The 17,658-nt window shown below is 40.7% G+C and overlaps 1 protein-coding gene across 1 annotated transcript; it reads right to left on the bottom strand.

Moving 5' to 3' along the window:
• Positions 1-8,794: 8,794 nt before the first annotated feature.
• Positions 8,795-14,233, bottom strand: LOC308166614 (gonadotropin-releasing hormone II receptor-like; the record flags this gene model as incomplete). The annotated part of the gene is made up of 3 exons (XM_080540943.1): positions 8,795-9,222; positions 9,752-9,953; positions 13,697-14,233. 3 exons carry the CDS (start codon positions 14,231-14,233, stop codon positions 8,795-8,797), a joined length of 1,167 nt encoding a protein of 388 aa, XP_080397069.1.
• Positions 14,234-17,658: the final 3,425 nt, after the last annotated feature.

Below are 17,658 nucleotides of genomic sequence, written 5' to 3'. Positions count from 1 at the left end.
CAGCTCTGTTTATTACTATTATTTTTTAAGGATGATAATCAACTTGTGACCATTTTTCAGATTTAAGACATATCTGCCAATATCAGCTGACAAATACACTTGAAGCTTGATTACATTATATATAATTTAATTTGTTCCATGTTGCATGAAAATTAGTTTTCAGCCAACTCACGCTTATTCATGTCAGATTGCGCTAATCATTTCCCTGCTTCTCTGCGCATAGGAACATATGCATTTTTACAAGTAGCAATGTTGTCATTTTCTTTTTCTTTTTTTAGCTTTTCGTTCCTCAGCCATGACTCCTTGTTGCAAGTTTCAGAGTTTCAATTCAATTCAGGCTGCGGAGCCAGGCTAATGTACAAGCGGCGCCATCCAGCGATCTTTGCGCGTCAGTACACAGCTTCCCACTGTAAAGACTACTACGTCATTTGACCTCGAGGACGCGCAAAGAGTAGGTGAATATGGGTCCGCGCTCCTAGAGTTAATCGAATAAAAATACATCAGAAAGGATGCAATAATATGATGAATAGTCTGGTTTGGTGTCAAATCAGAGGTGAAAACAAACAGTAGAAATAATATTAGACTCAATCCAAGATGGGAGACAAAACAACTAATGATGGCTGTCGGCAGTTTATTTTGGTTGTGCTTGGTAATAAAATCCTGATTGGTGCTAAAACAAAGTTTTTTCTAATAGGATTACACACCATTTACCAATTCCATTACTCTCAAATGGGCTTAATGGCTTTGCAGGTCTGTGCCAAGTACATTAACCAAAACAATATTAGAGAGCTTTTGCAAAGATTTATTGCAGTGTTTGATTTCATGTGATTGTGCTCCGTTCACATTTCAGTAAAACAACTCGTCTAATCTTTCTTATTTTGATTAAAACTGACTTAGTCGTGAGATGACGCCTTCTAACGTCTTATTTTCAATTACCTTGTCAAAATCCTTTCAAATAAAGGAATAAGGAATCATTACATACAATCATTACAATCATTTTCTTTCCCCATAGCAGCCATCTTGTATTTGCATACAGTGTGTACTGTAATTCAAGCACATACCACAAGCCCTGATAGTCACCCAGTTAAACATTTTCTTAATCTTCCAGGTGAGAAAATGACACAAACTGATCCAGATTACAACTCCAAACAAAGACCATGGGGAAACAGTAAACCAAAGGGGAAAACAGACCAAAGTGTTCTGCCTGCATACTCGTCCATCTAATTTCCCATGAGCCATTTCACCTCCAACAGAGGTTTCTGATTGTTTCTGCTGCTATTTGGATGGTAGACAGATTGGAAAGATATGTTTATTTTTTTCTCCCAATAACAGGCTACGGGGTTGCCATTGTTACTTTACCTTGGCATTGGTGAGATCTGTGGTGAATATGATTCCTGATAGGATCCACACAGTAGCTGAGAGCCCAGAGAATTACCAGGGGACTGCAACAGTCGACATACCCCAGAGCTCTACGGTATATGTTTCATCCAAGTGACATTAGACTGGAATGGAAAGAGAAAGAGGAATACAGAGTGACTCGTGTGGAGAGAAAGATCTGTAAGAAAAGAGAAAAGGCCACTGGAGGATACTGTATGTCATTCAATATTTATTGGGGCTGCTCATATCGAGCACATAGGTATTTGGTATTTTGTTCGACAAGCTTCCGTTCACATAACACTGATTGTTCTTGGTGCTTGCCAGATGTTGTTAGCTGGCCTGGTACAAACATGAATGGAAACCTATGATGCTCTTTTCCCACAAGTTAATGTAGGTCTCTGGGATCCCATCATAGCATGCCTCTGCTCCAGTGCTTCTCTCGATAGGCTATTTTTGTGTCTGTCGCTTTAAATCCAAATGAGGTTCTTCTCCCCATGCCCCACTCCGTAATGGTTAGTTAGCTGTAGTGCTCAAGAAGGCCAGAGGAACAATATACATAAGGTGTGTGTGTGTGTGTGTGTGTGTATATGCCTACTCGCAGATGACTTGGATGAGACGTAGACTCCCGTAACTATCTCTAACATATTCATCACAGTATTTTGATTATGGATATCTATGGAACAGTCTTACCAGAACACGAGTCAACATTCACAATTCACAGGAATTGCCCCAGTTCTTGTTTATCTCTCCAACAAAACATACTGATAGTTCTGCCGTGGGCGGAGATACTCAGATGGGGGGGGGGGGGGGGCGGTATAAGACCCCAGCTTACGTAGGCAGCCGATCTGAATGGCTTGTGAATCACATATTTTCAGAAATATGCAGCCCACAAAAACCTGACTGAATTGGATTATTTCACAGTTTCTGTGTTAGTAGGGTCATCGGTTTCATAATATGGGATATTAAGTACTGTCTTGCATGTGTTGTTGGGTAAAGCTTTAGGCCTACTTGAAGCACCCAAGTCAGGAGCAAGTCATTCCAATGTCGCATTGTAATGTTGTATTACTGTTGTATTACATTGAAATCCATTAGCCATGTTATAGCTATTTCACTTTTCTCACATTCTCTTTCTCTACCAACTGCTTTCTGCTGAAATAAGAAAGTTACTTCATTGATTAGGCGTTCTCTCCCCCTCCTGGACTTGGCACAGGAGAGGCGAAGATCATTTGAAAGACCACAAATCAGTCAAGATGCACTAGATAGATAGCTAGTGTGAGCCCCTGAAAAAATCTCACTCACTCCAATGGTGTCATCCAAGGTCTGGGTGTTTTTTGCCTTCCACAAAAAAGGAAAATATCCCTTTTAGTTTATCAAGGCTAAGCATCAGACCTTTGTCAGGGTTGTCTGGTACATAAAATCTGTTTACCCAGTGTGTGTGTGTGTGTGTGTGTGTGTGTGTGTGTGTGTGTGTGTGTGTGTGTGTGGCCATCCCCCTCGCCTGTGCTTGTTGTTGTAAAGTTGACCTTTAGTTGACTGGACAAGATGAGCGGTTTATACCTCATCCATGACATTGATTTTCATTTCGGCTTGTGTCTTTCATGTCATCTCATGAGGGTTGTAACTAACTAACTAACTGAGCCAATGTAACCAATGAGGTTTGAACCGGAGAGAGGCAGAGAATACCAGCAGGTATAGCACAGATATATTATATTCTTTTGTTATTTTATTTTTCTCTTTGTTCTATGCCCCTTGGATTGTATGGTTTATTCTTGTTTTATTATGTAGTTTATATTATTGCTATTGTGTGTTTTATTGATTACTGTTGTTCTATTATTTGTATGCTGTGTGGATATGTTAAAGCACTTTGAGCTCCAACCCTTGCAGGAAAAGTGCTATACAAATAAAGGTTATTATTATTATTATCTCCAGAGAGACGTTACGCAACCACAGAGAAGACATGGGGAGAAAACTATAGTGCAGGATTATGGGAGCACCACGGGAGTGCATGGTGTATTTTATAACTGCTGCATTGCATTGGAAGTAGTGTGTGTGTGTGTGTGGGGGGGGGGGGGTTCTTACATCTACCAACCTTCCCTCCCCTGGGCCCCCTGTCAGCTATTCTCTGTTTGTCCAGGTCAAGTTCAAGGACAGCTCCTGTCTGTCCATTTTTCCTTGCATCCTATGGTCCCTCCCTTTTTTCTCCAATGCTTTTTGAGAAGGAAGAGAGATAAGAGGATGATAGAAAATAGTATTAGGACACAACCAGGAAGATGGCTCACTGGTGCTTATTCCTAAGAAGTTCAGTGCATTTGGAGACTCAAATTAGGAGCAAATTTAATTAATTAATCAAATTAGGAGCAAATTTAGAGCAAATTAGCTGTCACACCACTAAGGGTAAATTACCAGGAAAACTGATGTTGAGTTTTTGTAAAAGTAATTCTGACGGATCAAATATCAAACTCATTTAGATTCCAAAATGTATGGACTAGTCGTACGGCAACCACAGACTTAAAGTGCACTAGCAACTGAGTGGCTCATCCAGGTTTGATTTCCTTCCCCAATTCAAGAGCCATACTTCAATATTACTTTTATTTGGAGAGTTTTTTTCTCTGAACAGAGCTGAATGATGAAATATCCAAATTAGTATTCATGGCTCTGAACTAAAAGATTCAAAGGATTGTTTTAACTCTTTAGTCATTCTTTAATGGGTCCTGTTATCCTTGTGCTGAAAGCCCTATGTGACTAATTTCTACCTAACATAACATTAGAAATATGATGATCAGATGCAAAAGCAGGATGCCATTTGATAGGTAAAACCTTTAATTTGTTTGTGGATATGCTCAGATCATTGCTCAGAATAATATACTACACATGACATGGAGATAAAGTAATCAATAATAAAATTAATAATAAAATGAAAACATCATTTTGGCTCGTATATGGGCCCGTCCAAAAGAGTCAGCTCTGCCGGTGGCTGAGGCTGCTGTGGAGCTTCCTCTTAAGTACAGGTAAGAACATGTTACAAACTTAGAAACATAAAAGGTGCCATTTTCATTGGATGTCAACATGTACAGGGTAGGGCTCTCCTTTTTGTTAAAAGTTTCAGAATACATAATGAATGATCCTCTAGGTGTGCAGTAATAATCCCTTTAATTCCCACTTCCTCACGTTCATGTTCCATCTGATTACTCATAACTAGCTGGGGGGACGGGGGAGCTCACTTCTGAGGTGGATTTTCATATTTCAGTATGGAAGATCTTCCACACCTCTGGGAACATCATTCTGCCTCCCTGCTTGAAAATGAAGGTCATTTGCTACAGTAGAATACAGAGAGAACAAAGGAGAAAGAAAGGAAGAAACACACACCAGGGTGCCTTCTTTAATGAGCTGCCTCTTCATGGAGTGTCTGTGTGTGTGTGTGTGTGTGTGTGTGTGTGTGTGTGTGTGTGTGTGTGTGTGTGTTCGCGCACGTGTGCGTGCACGTGTGAGTTGGATGTAAACAATGCCGGGTGACAGTTGGAACCTTGAACAGGGTTGAGGAGCCATTATGGACCTTCCAAAAGATAAAATTGTCCTCTCTTGATTCTGTCCCTGGTTGATTAGAGTCTTTCAGCCAAGTACAGCTCTCCTGTTTCTCCTGCCTCACTGATTCACAGGATGAATGTCCCCCGCCCCTGTGACTGACAGCCACTACAGTGACACTGTATTTTTAACTATCTCTTTTGCTTTCTATCTTTCTGCCGCTTTTGTCTTCCTCTCTGTTAGTCTCTCTCTCTCTCTTGTTCTCTCTGTCTCCATCACTCTTGACACATTCATTTCTGGTATACCCTGGGGTCTATTTTCAGCAAGTGTGAAACGGATGAAAGTCCAAACACAAACATCGTCAATAAAAATACCACAGTGTTGAAGCGCTTTGTCGCCTGCACTCATGTGGGTGGAATAGCAGTAATAGAGGCGTGTCCATGACAATGAGCATCAGATGCACTGAAAGATTCTGGTCCTGAAAATAGCACAAATATTTCAGACACGCCCCATAGCGCCACAGCCATCACTCCTTGCCAGTGCCTGTGTTTGCGCAGACTGTTTTTTACACCGTTAAAATATACCTCCCTGTCTCCTTGTCTCTCTTTCTGGCTGATACAGCAAATAGAAGAGTCATTTATGTCTTCCCTGTCATACTACTTCATTCTGTCTGGGTAAAGAGGAGCAGACAAACCACGGTAAAATAACACATCCCTCCCTGTTATATTTCTCTTTTATCCTGTTACAGTACATTTTTCTCTTTTTTGGGCTGTTAGACAATCAGCAGTGCAGATTATCCTTATCCTTAGTGCCACCAAAGTTTCCTAGGGAAATGTCATTATGTTCATGACCAAACATTCCATTTTATGGGATATTAGGTGTTATCAAACTAAAGTAAATGATTATAGTAGCAAATTAATGGTGACATGTTTTTGGTATAATACACTGAACAAACAACAACTTTTTCTATGTACACAATGCTCCCTCAAAACTTGAGGCATTGTGCTGTGTGATAAAACTGCACATTTTAGAGTGGCCTTTTATTGTGACCAGCCTAAGTATGCTGTCTAATCAGCATCTGGATATGCCACACCTGTCAGGGGGATGGATTATCTCGGCAAAGGAGAAGTGCTCACTAACACAGATTTCAACAAACACAATTTGAGAGAAATAGGCCTTTTGTGTACATAGACAAAGTCTTAGGTCTTTGATTTCAACTCGTGAAAAATGTTGTTTATATTTTTGTTCAGTGTAATTGTTATACTTAGTCATTCCAAACAACAGCAAAAATACATTCAATTGAACACATTCAGAATAAGGTATGGTAGACTCCCAGGTCTACCCCATTGCACTCTACTGACAGTGACTAATGCATTATAATTATTGTTATTAGCACCAAAAAAAAGACATCACAAGTTGGTGCTAGGGAATGATAATGTGGTCTGATAATGGTCTATTTTAGTAAAGTGATACATACATCTTCATAAATAATCTCTTTGGATGAGTAACAATTCTTAACATAATCTCAGATTCGGCAAGTACAGGTACTGTGTGTTTTCCCCTAGAAGTTTGATCGATTAAATCCACAAATCAGACTTTCATGTTATAATGAGTTCTTTCTCAGACCCAACAATGAGGATTTGTTTTGGGAGTGCAATGTGCATTCATATCTCTGATTATTCATGAAGTGAGAATAATGTCAACGTGGTAACCAGAAGTCTCAGAGGTCATTGTAGCTAAAAGAAATGTAGCTAAATTGGATCTGTTGTTTACTCTCACACCAGGTATACTGTACATACCATTTCATGAAGGTATGAATCTTTGGTGTAACATGTGACAATATTCTCATGACATGCACCAAATTCAACAGTTCTCTGGACAGTATCTTTTTGGTGAAGCAGCCGATTAATTTACATTATCTTCTGTTACATCTGTGGAACGTGGTTTTTATTTGACGTTCTGCATAGTGTCTTGTGTGAATGTAAGACCCTCTTGTGCACTGTGGCAATGACAAGCCCCAGTGTTGCATGGAAAACCTGTGGGGAGATGGCAAGATGTGTGACTCACGCTGTCATGAGTATAAGGTAGGGCACACCAGGGGTTTAATTGGTGGCATTTTAGAGGTGTTGGTGGAACAGCACTAAAAATAACCTTTCATGTTAAGGTAATTGACACAGTGAATGTGATTATAGAGTACAGAATCTAACTCTTTCTACCCAACTGAACTCTTTATCCTATGATGCCAGCATCTGAATCTTGAACTGCCTCAGAAATCATGCTCATTATGTTCCAGTGAAATTGGACCCACTCAACGTAAAGTAGGCCTGAGTTTAGAAGTTGGCCGCTAGTGTGACAATGTCGCAAGAGTACTGTGACGGCACTAGTGAGTTTTATTTCAGGTCATTCACCTCGGCAACACAAGCACCAGGAAACACCGTTGAGCATAATGAATATGCTTTCAGCGTGTTATAGTGTGTTTGCAAACATTGCGTTATGTGAAGAGTAGCTTATGAGTTGTTGTTTCAATTTGGAAAAGGACATTATTGTCTGGTCTGAGAAATTTGAAATGATGCTCCTTGGATAAACCTTAACTTAGAACAAATCTCGTCTTCATGGACACTTCATGAAATGATGTCAGACATGGAATATGTGTGTCCGTGAAAATGAGATCAAAATGAATGAATCAAAAATGTTTACATGCCATGTGCAACAAGAATAAAACAAATTAAAGTGTCTTACTACGCACATCCAACAAGTAATTTGTAGTAGCCTTCTGTCCGTTTTTAACAGTTTTCTTTTCTGCTCCTGTCCGTTATGATGTATCATAGTTGGCTACAAATGAAGTACTTTCATATAAGTGTCATAATCTCTGTAGCCTTGGACAGCTGCTGATATGTGTGACATTCATGACTTGTAGACTACACATTTTGATTCAGCTCCTGTGTGCATGCTTGAGCTCCACTTACAACAAGCTCAAATTGTTGTTTGCCAATGTTTCCCATTAACAAACAAAAGCATGACAATTTATCCAGCCACTACTAGAGCAATACAATTCGAATGAGGAGCACAATCCAATTCCACTCCTCCCCTAGAACAATAACGTTTTTCATTTACCAAATTCCGTTGTGCATAGAAGATTGACATGCAAACATTGATTTTACTGTAGCCTTTATTGCGGCTGCTTCCCCCTCCTGGCGTTCCTTCCTGGTTGTTATCATTAAAAACAGTGAATGCATGGGGACTGTATGAATTTTCCGACAGACTGACTGCATAAACTTCCATCTTCCAATTTGGCTTCATTTGTCATTTGCCAATAAAGTGTGCATAGATTTGCCAGAGCCTATTGATGCTTAGTGATAACAACCTACAGTATATTGGACAGCAGAAGATGACATCAGCTCACATTTGCTGACAAATTCACTCACTTTCCCTGATTCCACACCTTCCCCCACCACTACATATATTGTAATTCATTGCCCATCATGACCCACTTATCAGGTGTTCATCATGGTTCTGTGATAAAGGTTGGCCATGTTATGATGCAGTAGGGAACATGAGTATTTGCCAATATGCGATCACTTTGAGTAGTGGTGCCCTTTGGCATAGGCTCCTACTAGATTGTAGTGCAGGTTTGGATGAGTTGAGATTGATATACTAACAAATATATGCAACGTGCAAATGTATTTAACACCTTATACTCAAGTGCCTCTGTCCAACAATGTTCTCAAAATTGTTAAAGATCACTGCAAACTAGGGGGACGCCATTTTGGCCACCCCACTGAAACCCTCACTGTCTCCATCTCACAGAATTGGTCTGGTCACTTAGCCCTGAGTGCCTCTTACTTCCAGGCTTGCTCGCCCCCTCAACCCTCAATACGTATAACCTCAGGGGGTGCTATTCTGGGCCCTGTTGATCCACACTGGGGGCATCCGACTCCTGTTCTCCGCTGTGGGGGCCGTGTTTGGCTGATAGGTGATCCAGAGACCTGGGCGAGGCGCCGGAGTCCCTGGTCCTAGTGCAGCACCTGGTCCTACTGCAGCCCAAGCACTTCGCAAGGTCCGCCCGGAAGGAGGGTGTGTAGAAGCCATAGATGACAGGGTCACAACATGTGTTGAGGTTGCCGAAGACGAACAGGGCATGGTGGACGTACTCAGGTGTAAGCTGCAGCATCTCTGGTTGGAACCAGTACCAGATGCCCAGCAGGTAATACGGAGTCCAGCACACAACAAAGGATACCACAATGATGATGGTCATCTTCAGCGTTTTCATGCGGGCCTTAGGTATCATGTCTGTGCCGCTGCGTCTCAGGCATGACTCTCCACCTGTGAAGGTGAATACATCTGTAACATTCTGTCCTCTACATGGTTAATACAATAAGGGCCGATCCTCGGACACAGATTAAGACTAGTCCTGTGCTAAATGATGCAGTCTGACTGTTTGAACCATTCGGATGCAATGTTGGCCCTACAATTGATCAGCTTAGATTCAACTTTATTGTCATTGCAGAGTACAAGTACCAGACAATGAAATGCAGTTTAGCATCTAACCAGAAGTGCAAATAGTGATATAAGAACATGATATAAAAAACATGACAATGATAGTGATAGGTACAGTATGGCATGTATGGTAGTTTAGAGGTATATACAGTTATGAGCACACCGTTAAAGTAGCTTATTGGTACAGTATGTAATGTACAGATGTATAAAAGAGGTATGTGCAATGTGCAATAATGCGGTATGTGAAAAGGTAGTATTGTAAACAGCACTAGTGCAAAGGGTAAAGAGAGATCACATTGACCAGGGGTGTGCAGCCAGCAGTAGTGAGGTGTAGTGAATTGCTAGGTTGAAGTACCTTTATTCTTGTGGAGTTGTTGATTGATCTCGATAAGAATCCGCGTGTAGCAGAAGCTCATGACCAGAAGAGGGAAAACGTAGAGTGTGACAAAGTGGAACATGTTGTAGGCCGTGGCCTGCCATCGCTCTTTGAAACTGCCATGGGTCACACACTGGGTGAAGTCCACACCCTCTGCCTTGATGGCCCGGAAGATGAACAGCTATCAAACGGGGGGATTAAAGGGCGGATTAGTAACAGCAACAAAAAAGAAACAGCAACATCTAAAATGTTTTCCAATGGCATTGAATTGGCGATCGATTGAACTGCCTTGGTGGTAGACATTTTGTGCCAGAGCATTGCTAATAAATTAGTGGTCTAATTGAAAGAGAAATTGCAGCAGCTGAGTCATGTCTGCAGCATTCTTTGTTTAATTACTGTACTGCAGTGGCCAACAGCAACCAACTGACACAACATCTCTTCTTTTTACTGAATGCTTGTCACAAATTAGATTCCAGGTGGATCCATCAAATGGATTTTATGTCACAGGAAGCAAGATGCTGAAATGGCTTTCAAAATAGTTCGCATTTTGTCTTATTTTAGAATTTGCAGAAATGTCTAAAAACTTGTTTTCACTTTGTCATTATGGGGTATTGTGTGTGGATTGATGCCCAAAAAAGTTATTTACTACATTTTAAATAACACAACAAAATGTGGAAAAAGGGGTGTGTTTGACTTTCGATAGCCACTGTATATGACTTTTTCCAATTCTTTTGGAGCTTTGAAATAGGGGAAGTCTATTTTAAAATTCTACTGAATTAAATCTGATAATCTTAATTTTGACTTTTGATCACTATTTTTCCATAGTAATTGTTTGATTCCAAATCCAAACTGATGGTGTATAGAGCTAAAATAAGACAAAATGAATCCTCTTTCCAATACTTATGGACGGCACTGTATCTATGACAGATACTGTAATTAATTATGTTAATTGTGTTTAAATCTTTTAATCTGAGTTTTTTAAAATTATTATTACTTTTTAATGAATATTGCAATAATGCAGTTGTACTTCTTCCTATAATACAACTTCCAATGTTTAATGAATGGTTAGAAAAATCAGTATGAATGAATGGACTTTATTGTCATTGCTACAGTACAGGTACCAAACAACGAAATTTAGGAGGGGTGGCTCCCCTGGTGTTAGGAAAGGGGGAAAAAAACACTTTTAGAAGAAAAGAAAAATCACAAGAAGGGAAGGAGCTGGTTTACATAAATAAAGGCTATATCCTATGATGTAAAGGCTATGTAGTATGATTACTGGACGCTATTTATACAGTACGCTGTGAAGTCTCACACAGGTAACCTCTTCATAGAGTGCCTTCATTTGTGTTCTAAATGGAGTCTTGCTGACTTAACCCCCCCACCACCCCCCCCAACAAAGAACACCTGCTTTTTCTAAACTTCACTGATCCTCAGTAATCCAAACAAAGCTCACAGTCCTTGGGGGACGCAATTAGCTAATGTCTGGATGGCAGGAGTCCAAAACATCATGCAGCTATTTCCCCTAACATGGGAGACGGTGGGAACATCTTCAGAAGGTATCTCCCCTCTCTCTAGCTCCTGTCCTTGTCCCTTCTGCTGCATCAAAGGGCTGTCACGTGGGGCCTCAGGCAGGGCCCATGGCTCCCATCGCCACGTCAACCCTGCCATTCCCTCTCTACGTCAGTACTGAATATTACATTACGGGGTAAGTGCCCTAAGGCGAGATGCTGGAGCTCCATGAATCACCTCCCGACAAATGCAGAGATTAAGCTCCCAGAAGCTTCGGTTCTGCCTTGACAGCAAATCAGGCTTATTTGTCTCTCTGGGTTCATGAATCTACCCTAATAAGGGATGCATGCTGCCTCTTTTCCTTTTCCCCCACCCTACCCCACCCACTCCTGACCACCCCATTTCTAAACTACACATTGATTCTCCCCTGCAGCATAAAGTATGGCACTTTACACTTGTTATCAAGCGTTATTGGCGCTTCTATTTGTGGCCAGGTGTACCTCAACTGTGGGTTGAGGTAGAAAGCATTTGGACTACTCTTTATAAAGTAAATAATTACTGCTATCAATAACTGACACTTAAAAATAGTGCAAAATGGATAAGGATATTGAAACCATACAAGTTGATATTGAAACCATTTACACTCTTTATCTCTGTAATTCATGAGCTGCTATAATAAACTTTGGCGATCTGACAAGCTGATAAGGCAAACCATCACCAACCATTCACACATTTTTATTTCCATGATTTGGCACTTCATACATCCTCACAGCTTGTGTTTGCTGCAGCATGGGAGTATGCACCTTTTTAACACTGGCCTATTGGATTCATTTTTTTTTTATTATATTTTTTTTTACTTCATACTGTACATCTGTATGGTAAGGGTATTATATAGCTTTGCAATATATGTAAGCTCTCACGTCTCTGCCTAAACCCCTCTGTAATGAGCTGAGGAAACGTTTGGTTTCCCAGTCAAACCCAATCAATGCACCCACAATCCTCTCTCCACCAGCTCCCCTCACACACCAGTGCACTGTTACTTCTTTATTTTACATAATCTTCAGAATACTCTTTTCTCGGGATCTCTAGCAGTGCTGTTTTGAATGACTCACAATGGCAGGACAGCAAATCATCCTTAAGGTGCAATGTGCAATTGGTACATCCATTTTCTTTGACTTTTAAATGATTCATATACTGTGTAGCCCTTGATTCTTGAAGAACAACATGGGGTCTTACTCCAACAGAACCTAAAATATAAGCTTGTTTATGGCATTGTTTGTAAACAATGTAATTGTAAACAAACACTGTATACAGTAACTTCAACATGATAGTTTTAACTATGTTTAAGATTGCCCCTTTAAAGGGTCCTTTGGGCAATGCGTCCACATCTGGTATCAAAAATTCAAAATGTCTCTTAAAGGTCATACTACCCATGCTGTATGTACGCTCAGGCTGTACACGTTTTCAGCGGTGTGAGGGAGAAAATAGTCTATAATAGTTAGTTAATAGACTCTAACTAAACTAACATTCTCAACCTGACTGTGTGAAGGTGTTAAAAACGCGGAAGTATAAACGTCAGCGTATGTGTTTGTCAAGCCTCAGAGTGACATGCACTCACCTACGCCTTACAACTTCTGTTCTCAGACCTGGGGGGTATTCCATCAACGCTGCTAAAGGAACATTTATTATATAAGGATTTTCCTTTAACGACATTGACGGAATACCCCCCTGCAGTGTTGACACTCACTACGCACTTGCTGTAAGACAATTACACAAGCGGGAAAACACACAAGGGCAGATAACGAAGAGACAGAAACAAAAAACTATGTGAGTAAAACAGGAAATCAAAGAATAACAAAAACAAAGACAAACGACACTAACGCACAGGACGGGACGTTACACTTGCCATGTGCCATGGCAGCCATGTTGGTGTCCAGGCCAGACTAGACATAGCATTGAGTAGAGGAAGCATGTGGGCCACACCCTTCTCTAAGTCAAGTAGTACAAATGGAGACCACTTCAGAGCAACACTGCCCCTGGGACTAGTGTGTAGTCAGTTATGTAGCAAAAACTAGTCTACCTAGAAACAGTGTGTGTGTGTGTGTGTGTGTGTGTGTGTGTGTGTGTGTGTGTGTGTGTGTGTGTGTGTGTGTGACATTGACAAGATGACTTGACCACAGAGATCCATCTTGCTCTCATTAAGAGTGCACACCAGTGTATGAAACATCTAGTGTGCACACCTGTCACTTAACTTAACCATAAACACAAACCAACACTCTCATACTGAAATCTTTCATTATTCTGGAGTTGATGCTTGTGAGAGATTTGCCTTGCGTTACCTGGAAACACGAGTGCACACTTTGGGTAAAGCCCTGCATTCAACCACTTCTCTTTCCTCTCTTTACTCCCACTCACCTGTGGGGACGCCAGCAGCAGGCTCAGACTCCAGGCCAGGGCCAGCATTTTTTTGTTCCTGTGGTGGGAGCTGAGTGAGTCTAGCGGGTGCAGGATGGCGTGGTGCCTGTCCAGACTGATCACCACCAGGATGAACGCCGAGGAGTGCATGGCAAACAGCTTGAGGAAACACAGCAGCTTACACATGGCGTCCCCTCCGTACCATTGCACTGTGATGTTCCACACCGCGTCCAGCGGCATCACCACAAACGTCATCATCAGGTCAGCCGTGGCCAGGCTCACGATGAGCGGCCGCAGGTGTGAGGCCAACCTTTGGCCACGCCCTCGGCACACACTGACCAACAGTGCAAGGTTACTGCATGCGGCAAATAGAAAGAGGATGAAGGTGGCTCCAACGCGAAACTGGGCGGCCCGGGTGAAGGTGGGTGCCTCCCAATCCGCCAGTGTCGGGAGAAGAGAGGTGTTGTCGAGGCGGAGAGCTGGCATCTCAGTAGCGCCCACTGGGGGAGGCCTCAGGATGGACAGGTTGCCAGACATCCTGAGGGAAAAGACATTGGGTGAGTCCCTTCCTAGCAATAAGAATCATCTGCAAATCCATTGGAGATCTATTGGTGCTTATTTTTCATGGAGATAAGACACCCGCAAGAGGACTACAACGCGACAAGATTCTAGTGTCTGATTGACTAATTGACGTCATTACTAATCCTGATGTCATTACTAATCCTGAACGCTAACTGTTTTAAGTTACAACTTGGTTAAGGCTATGGTTAGGGTAATGGCTTTAAGATAAGTTAAAAAACGTCTAACAAGTTGTCGCTGTGAATCAAAGCCATTGTTATGCCTCTCTTCAGGCTCTTGCTAAGCCCTCTGAAATATAAGAAAGATAATAATATAAGGACACTTTTATTTCCAAGTAAAAAAAGTTAGTTAACCTACAATACCATTAGTGAAAACCAGAATGACTTTTAGATGATTAAAGGATAATTATCAGTAAGTAATGGGACAGCTGTGAAGCATTTTTTTTAAATTGTATTATCCAATTGATCATGCATTTCCTGATGATGAAACAAACAACTAAAGATGACTGCAGTACAGACCTGGCAGAGGATCACCAGAGAAAATACCCAGCATCTGGTACAGTGGGGTGCAAAAAATGTGGCCACCCCTGGTTCAAATGTCTTAAAATTAATCTCTGATTGAAAGCAAACCTGAACACTAAATGCAAGGTTTCTTCTTATTTTAATTTAATTTAAATGATAAAAAAGGAAAAGGGCCCTGTGAAAAGGTTTGGGAACCCTTTTGGATTATTCTTTGTTACCTTTTGAGAAGATGATTACTAAGGCCCAGACCAAGGTGATTTACTCGTTAGGGCTTCAATGGACTTCAAAGGACTATATATTTTGAAGTAACTCCATGCCTTCTAAAGTATCAGACTGCGGTGGCTGTTGTGTCTAGTGTTAAAAACCATGGGTTCCTCTAAACAGTTGTCCAAGGATGTCAGAATCAAGATAGTTCACTACCACCATCAAGGAGAAGGCTACAATAAACTCTCGCAATGTTTCAAACTACCCATTTCCACTGTCAGAAACAATAACATCATGAGAAAATGGAAAATAAATGGAACAATGGAAGTCAAGGCAAGATCTGGAAGACCAAGAAAATATACAGCGTACCTTAAACAACTAAGACCTACAGAGTTGCCAGAAAGAAGCCTTTCCTACAACACAAAATTAAGCATCTGAAGCACGCAAACCTGAAGCCTATTGGAATAATGTGCTTTGGACTAACGAAACCAAAATGTAACTTTTTGGCCACAACCAAGAATGTGGAAAAATTCCCAAAACAAGAATGTAAAGACTCTTAGCTGGCTACAGGAAGCGTTTGCAAGCTTTTATAGTGGCTCGAGGAGGAGTTACAAAGTACTAGCTGACAGGGTTCCCAAACGTTTTCCTTTTTCCTTGTTTTATTATTTTGAAACTGTAAAAAGTAAAAAAATTAAATGAATCTTCCTTTAAAATGTGACGAAATGTGTACCACTTAGGTACGAAAACTTTGTACCATTTAGAGGTTAGGTTTGCTTCTTTTCAGATATTAATTGTAAAAGGCATTTTGACTAGGGGCGCCCACATTTTTGCACCACACTGTAAAGTCAATGGGTTGCAGACTTCAGGCAGTTATTGCATGCAAAGGATTGTCAACCAAATACTTAACATGAGTGCTTAGTTTCGACATTTCATAAATCACTTACCCTAAAATAGGGGGATTTTACATTGTAATTTCTGAATCAAGCAACATAAATACCAACAAATAAAAGATGAACATTTTATAATCTCAAATGTGACCTCATATTAATTGATTTAAAATACAAACTTTTGGAGTTTAGAGCCTAAAGAAGAACAAATGCTTCACTGTCCCATCACTTCACAGGGCACTGTATTATGTTCACCTCAAAGTGCTGAGAATATTCTGCAGCCCATTGCTTAACTTTATATACACAGAAAGCCACAGGAGATGTAAGTAACAGAACACCTCACCAGACGGTTATCTTCCTAATGAGGCATCAGAGGCAGTCTCCTTTGTTAATAACCAAACTCTGCAGTATAACTCACACAGTAATCACACCAGCGCTGCAACCTCCCGACTCATAAATCTGGACTTAGTCTTATTTATTGCACTCGTTGGCCTCACGAATATCCCTGACTCGCCCCGTGAAATAAATATAGTTGTTTCTGTCAGCTAACTCTTCCCCAGTGTTTATCTTTGTCCAAGCAATGATGTTGAACTCAGTGACAGTGGCTGTATATACCTTGAATGTCAGAATGTCAGTATTATGTGTAAGCACATACAAACCTCCCCACTTTCACTCACAAATGGAACATTATAATGTTCCATTTGTGAGTGAAAGTGGGGAGGTTTGTACGTGCTTACACATAATACTGACATTCATTCCATGGTGGTGGGCTTGGGTGTTAAGAGCTGAACTATGCAGTGACCCAGACCCTCCACTAACGGAGACAACACACCCTCCCATTCACATGTGTTGTATATCTCTGTACGTGGAATTGTATTTTGTGTCTGAAAAATAAAAAATAAAGTCCTAATAAAAAAAGAAAGAGGGCAGGTTTGTATACATAGGATGTACTGTATGCTCTGTGTGTTGCATTTGGAATAACAGCATTTCACTGAATCTAACCTATTAAAATGATATCTCATAGAATGTTACTTAGATGTAATTATAGATGTTTAGTGTCGCTCAAAAAAGGGAAATCACCTTGTAGATTTCCCACATAACATAAAACAAACATCACATATTACAATCCAATGTCCGATAACCATTTTACACACTTTTGCAATCAGTCTGTATTGGAGCTTTCTGATCGTTGACCCCCTATTGGGTTAAAGAAAAAAGGCTTACTGGTATAGGCAGTCAGGTTGACCATGAACATGATTGATCTGTTTTCATACCACTTTATAGCCAATTGTAATCAGTCCCCCACACACACAGAGTACAATAAGCCAGCCCGCCTAAGTGGTTGACATGACTGCCCTGAAGCATCTGTGTGTGTGCTGTTTGTAGGCTGTGATTCATAGGCACGGATCCATCCTCACACCTCTGGTTGGACAAACAGTCTTTAAAAAGCCTTACAGTTATGGGGTCCATTCTTCCAATCATTCAGAGGATGCATTTCCCACTCATTACGGATTGAGGTAACACTGGAGGGGTAGCAATAATGTGCTTGTTGTGGTGTGGGTGATACTGACACAGTTGTTGTTGTTGTTGTTGTTGTTGTTTTATGGTTGTGTTATTTAATTTTTGTCACTCTTTGTAAGTTGTTTTGTTGTTTAGTATTATGTCATTTGCCATTTCATTTTTGTCAAGTCTTTTCTACAGAGAGTACTTTTTTTTTTGTTTTGTATAAATGCTATGTTCACAATTGTATACTCTCGAAAAACAACACAAA

This window comes from Nansenia antarctica (genome assembly GCF_963989245.1).
Source record: "Nansenia antarctica genome assembly, chromosome: 10".
Taxonomy (NCBI): Eukaryota; Metazoa; Chordata; class Actinopteri; order Argentiniformes; family Microstomatidae; genus Nansenia; species Nansenia antarctica.
Note: the sequence above shows the minus strand (reverse complement) of the source record. Positions and strands in the feature narration are given on the sequence as shown.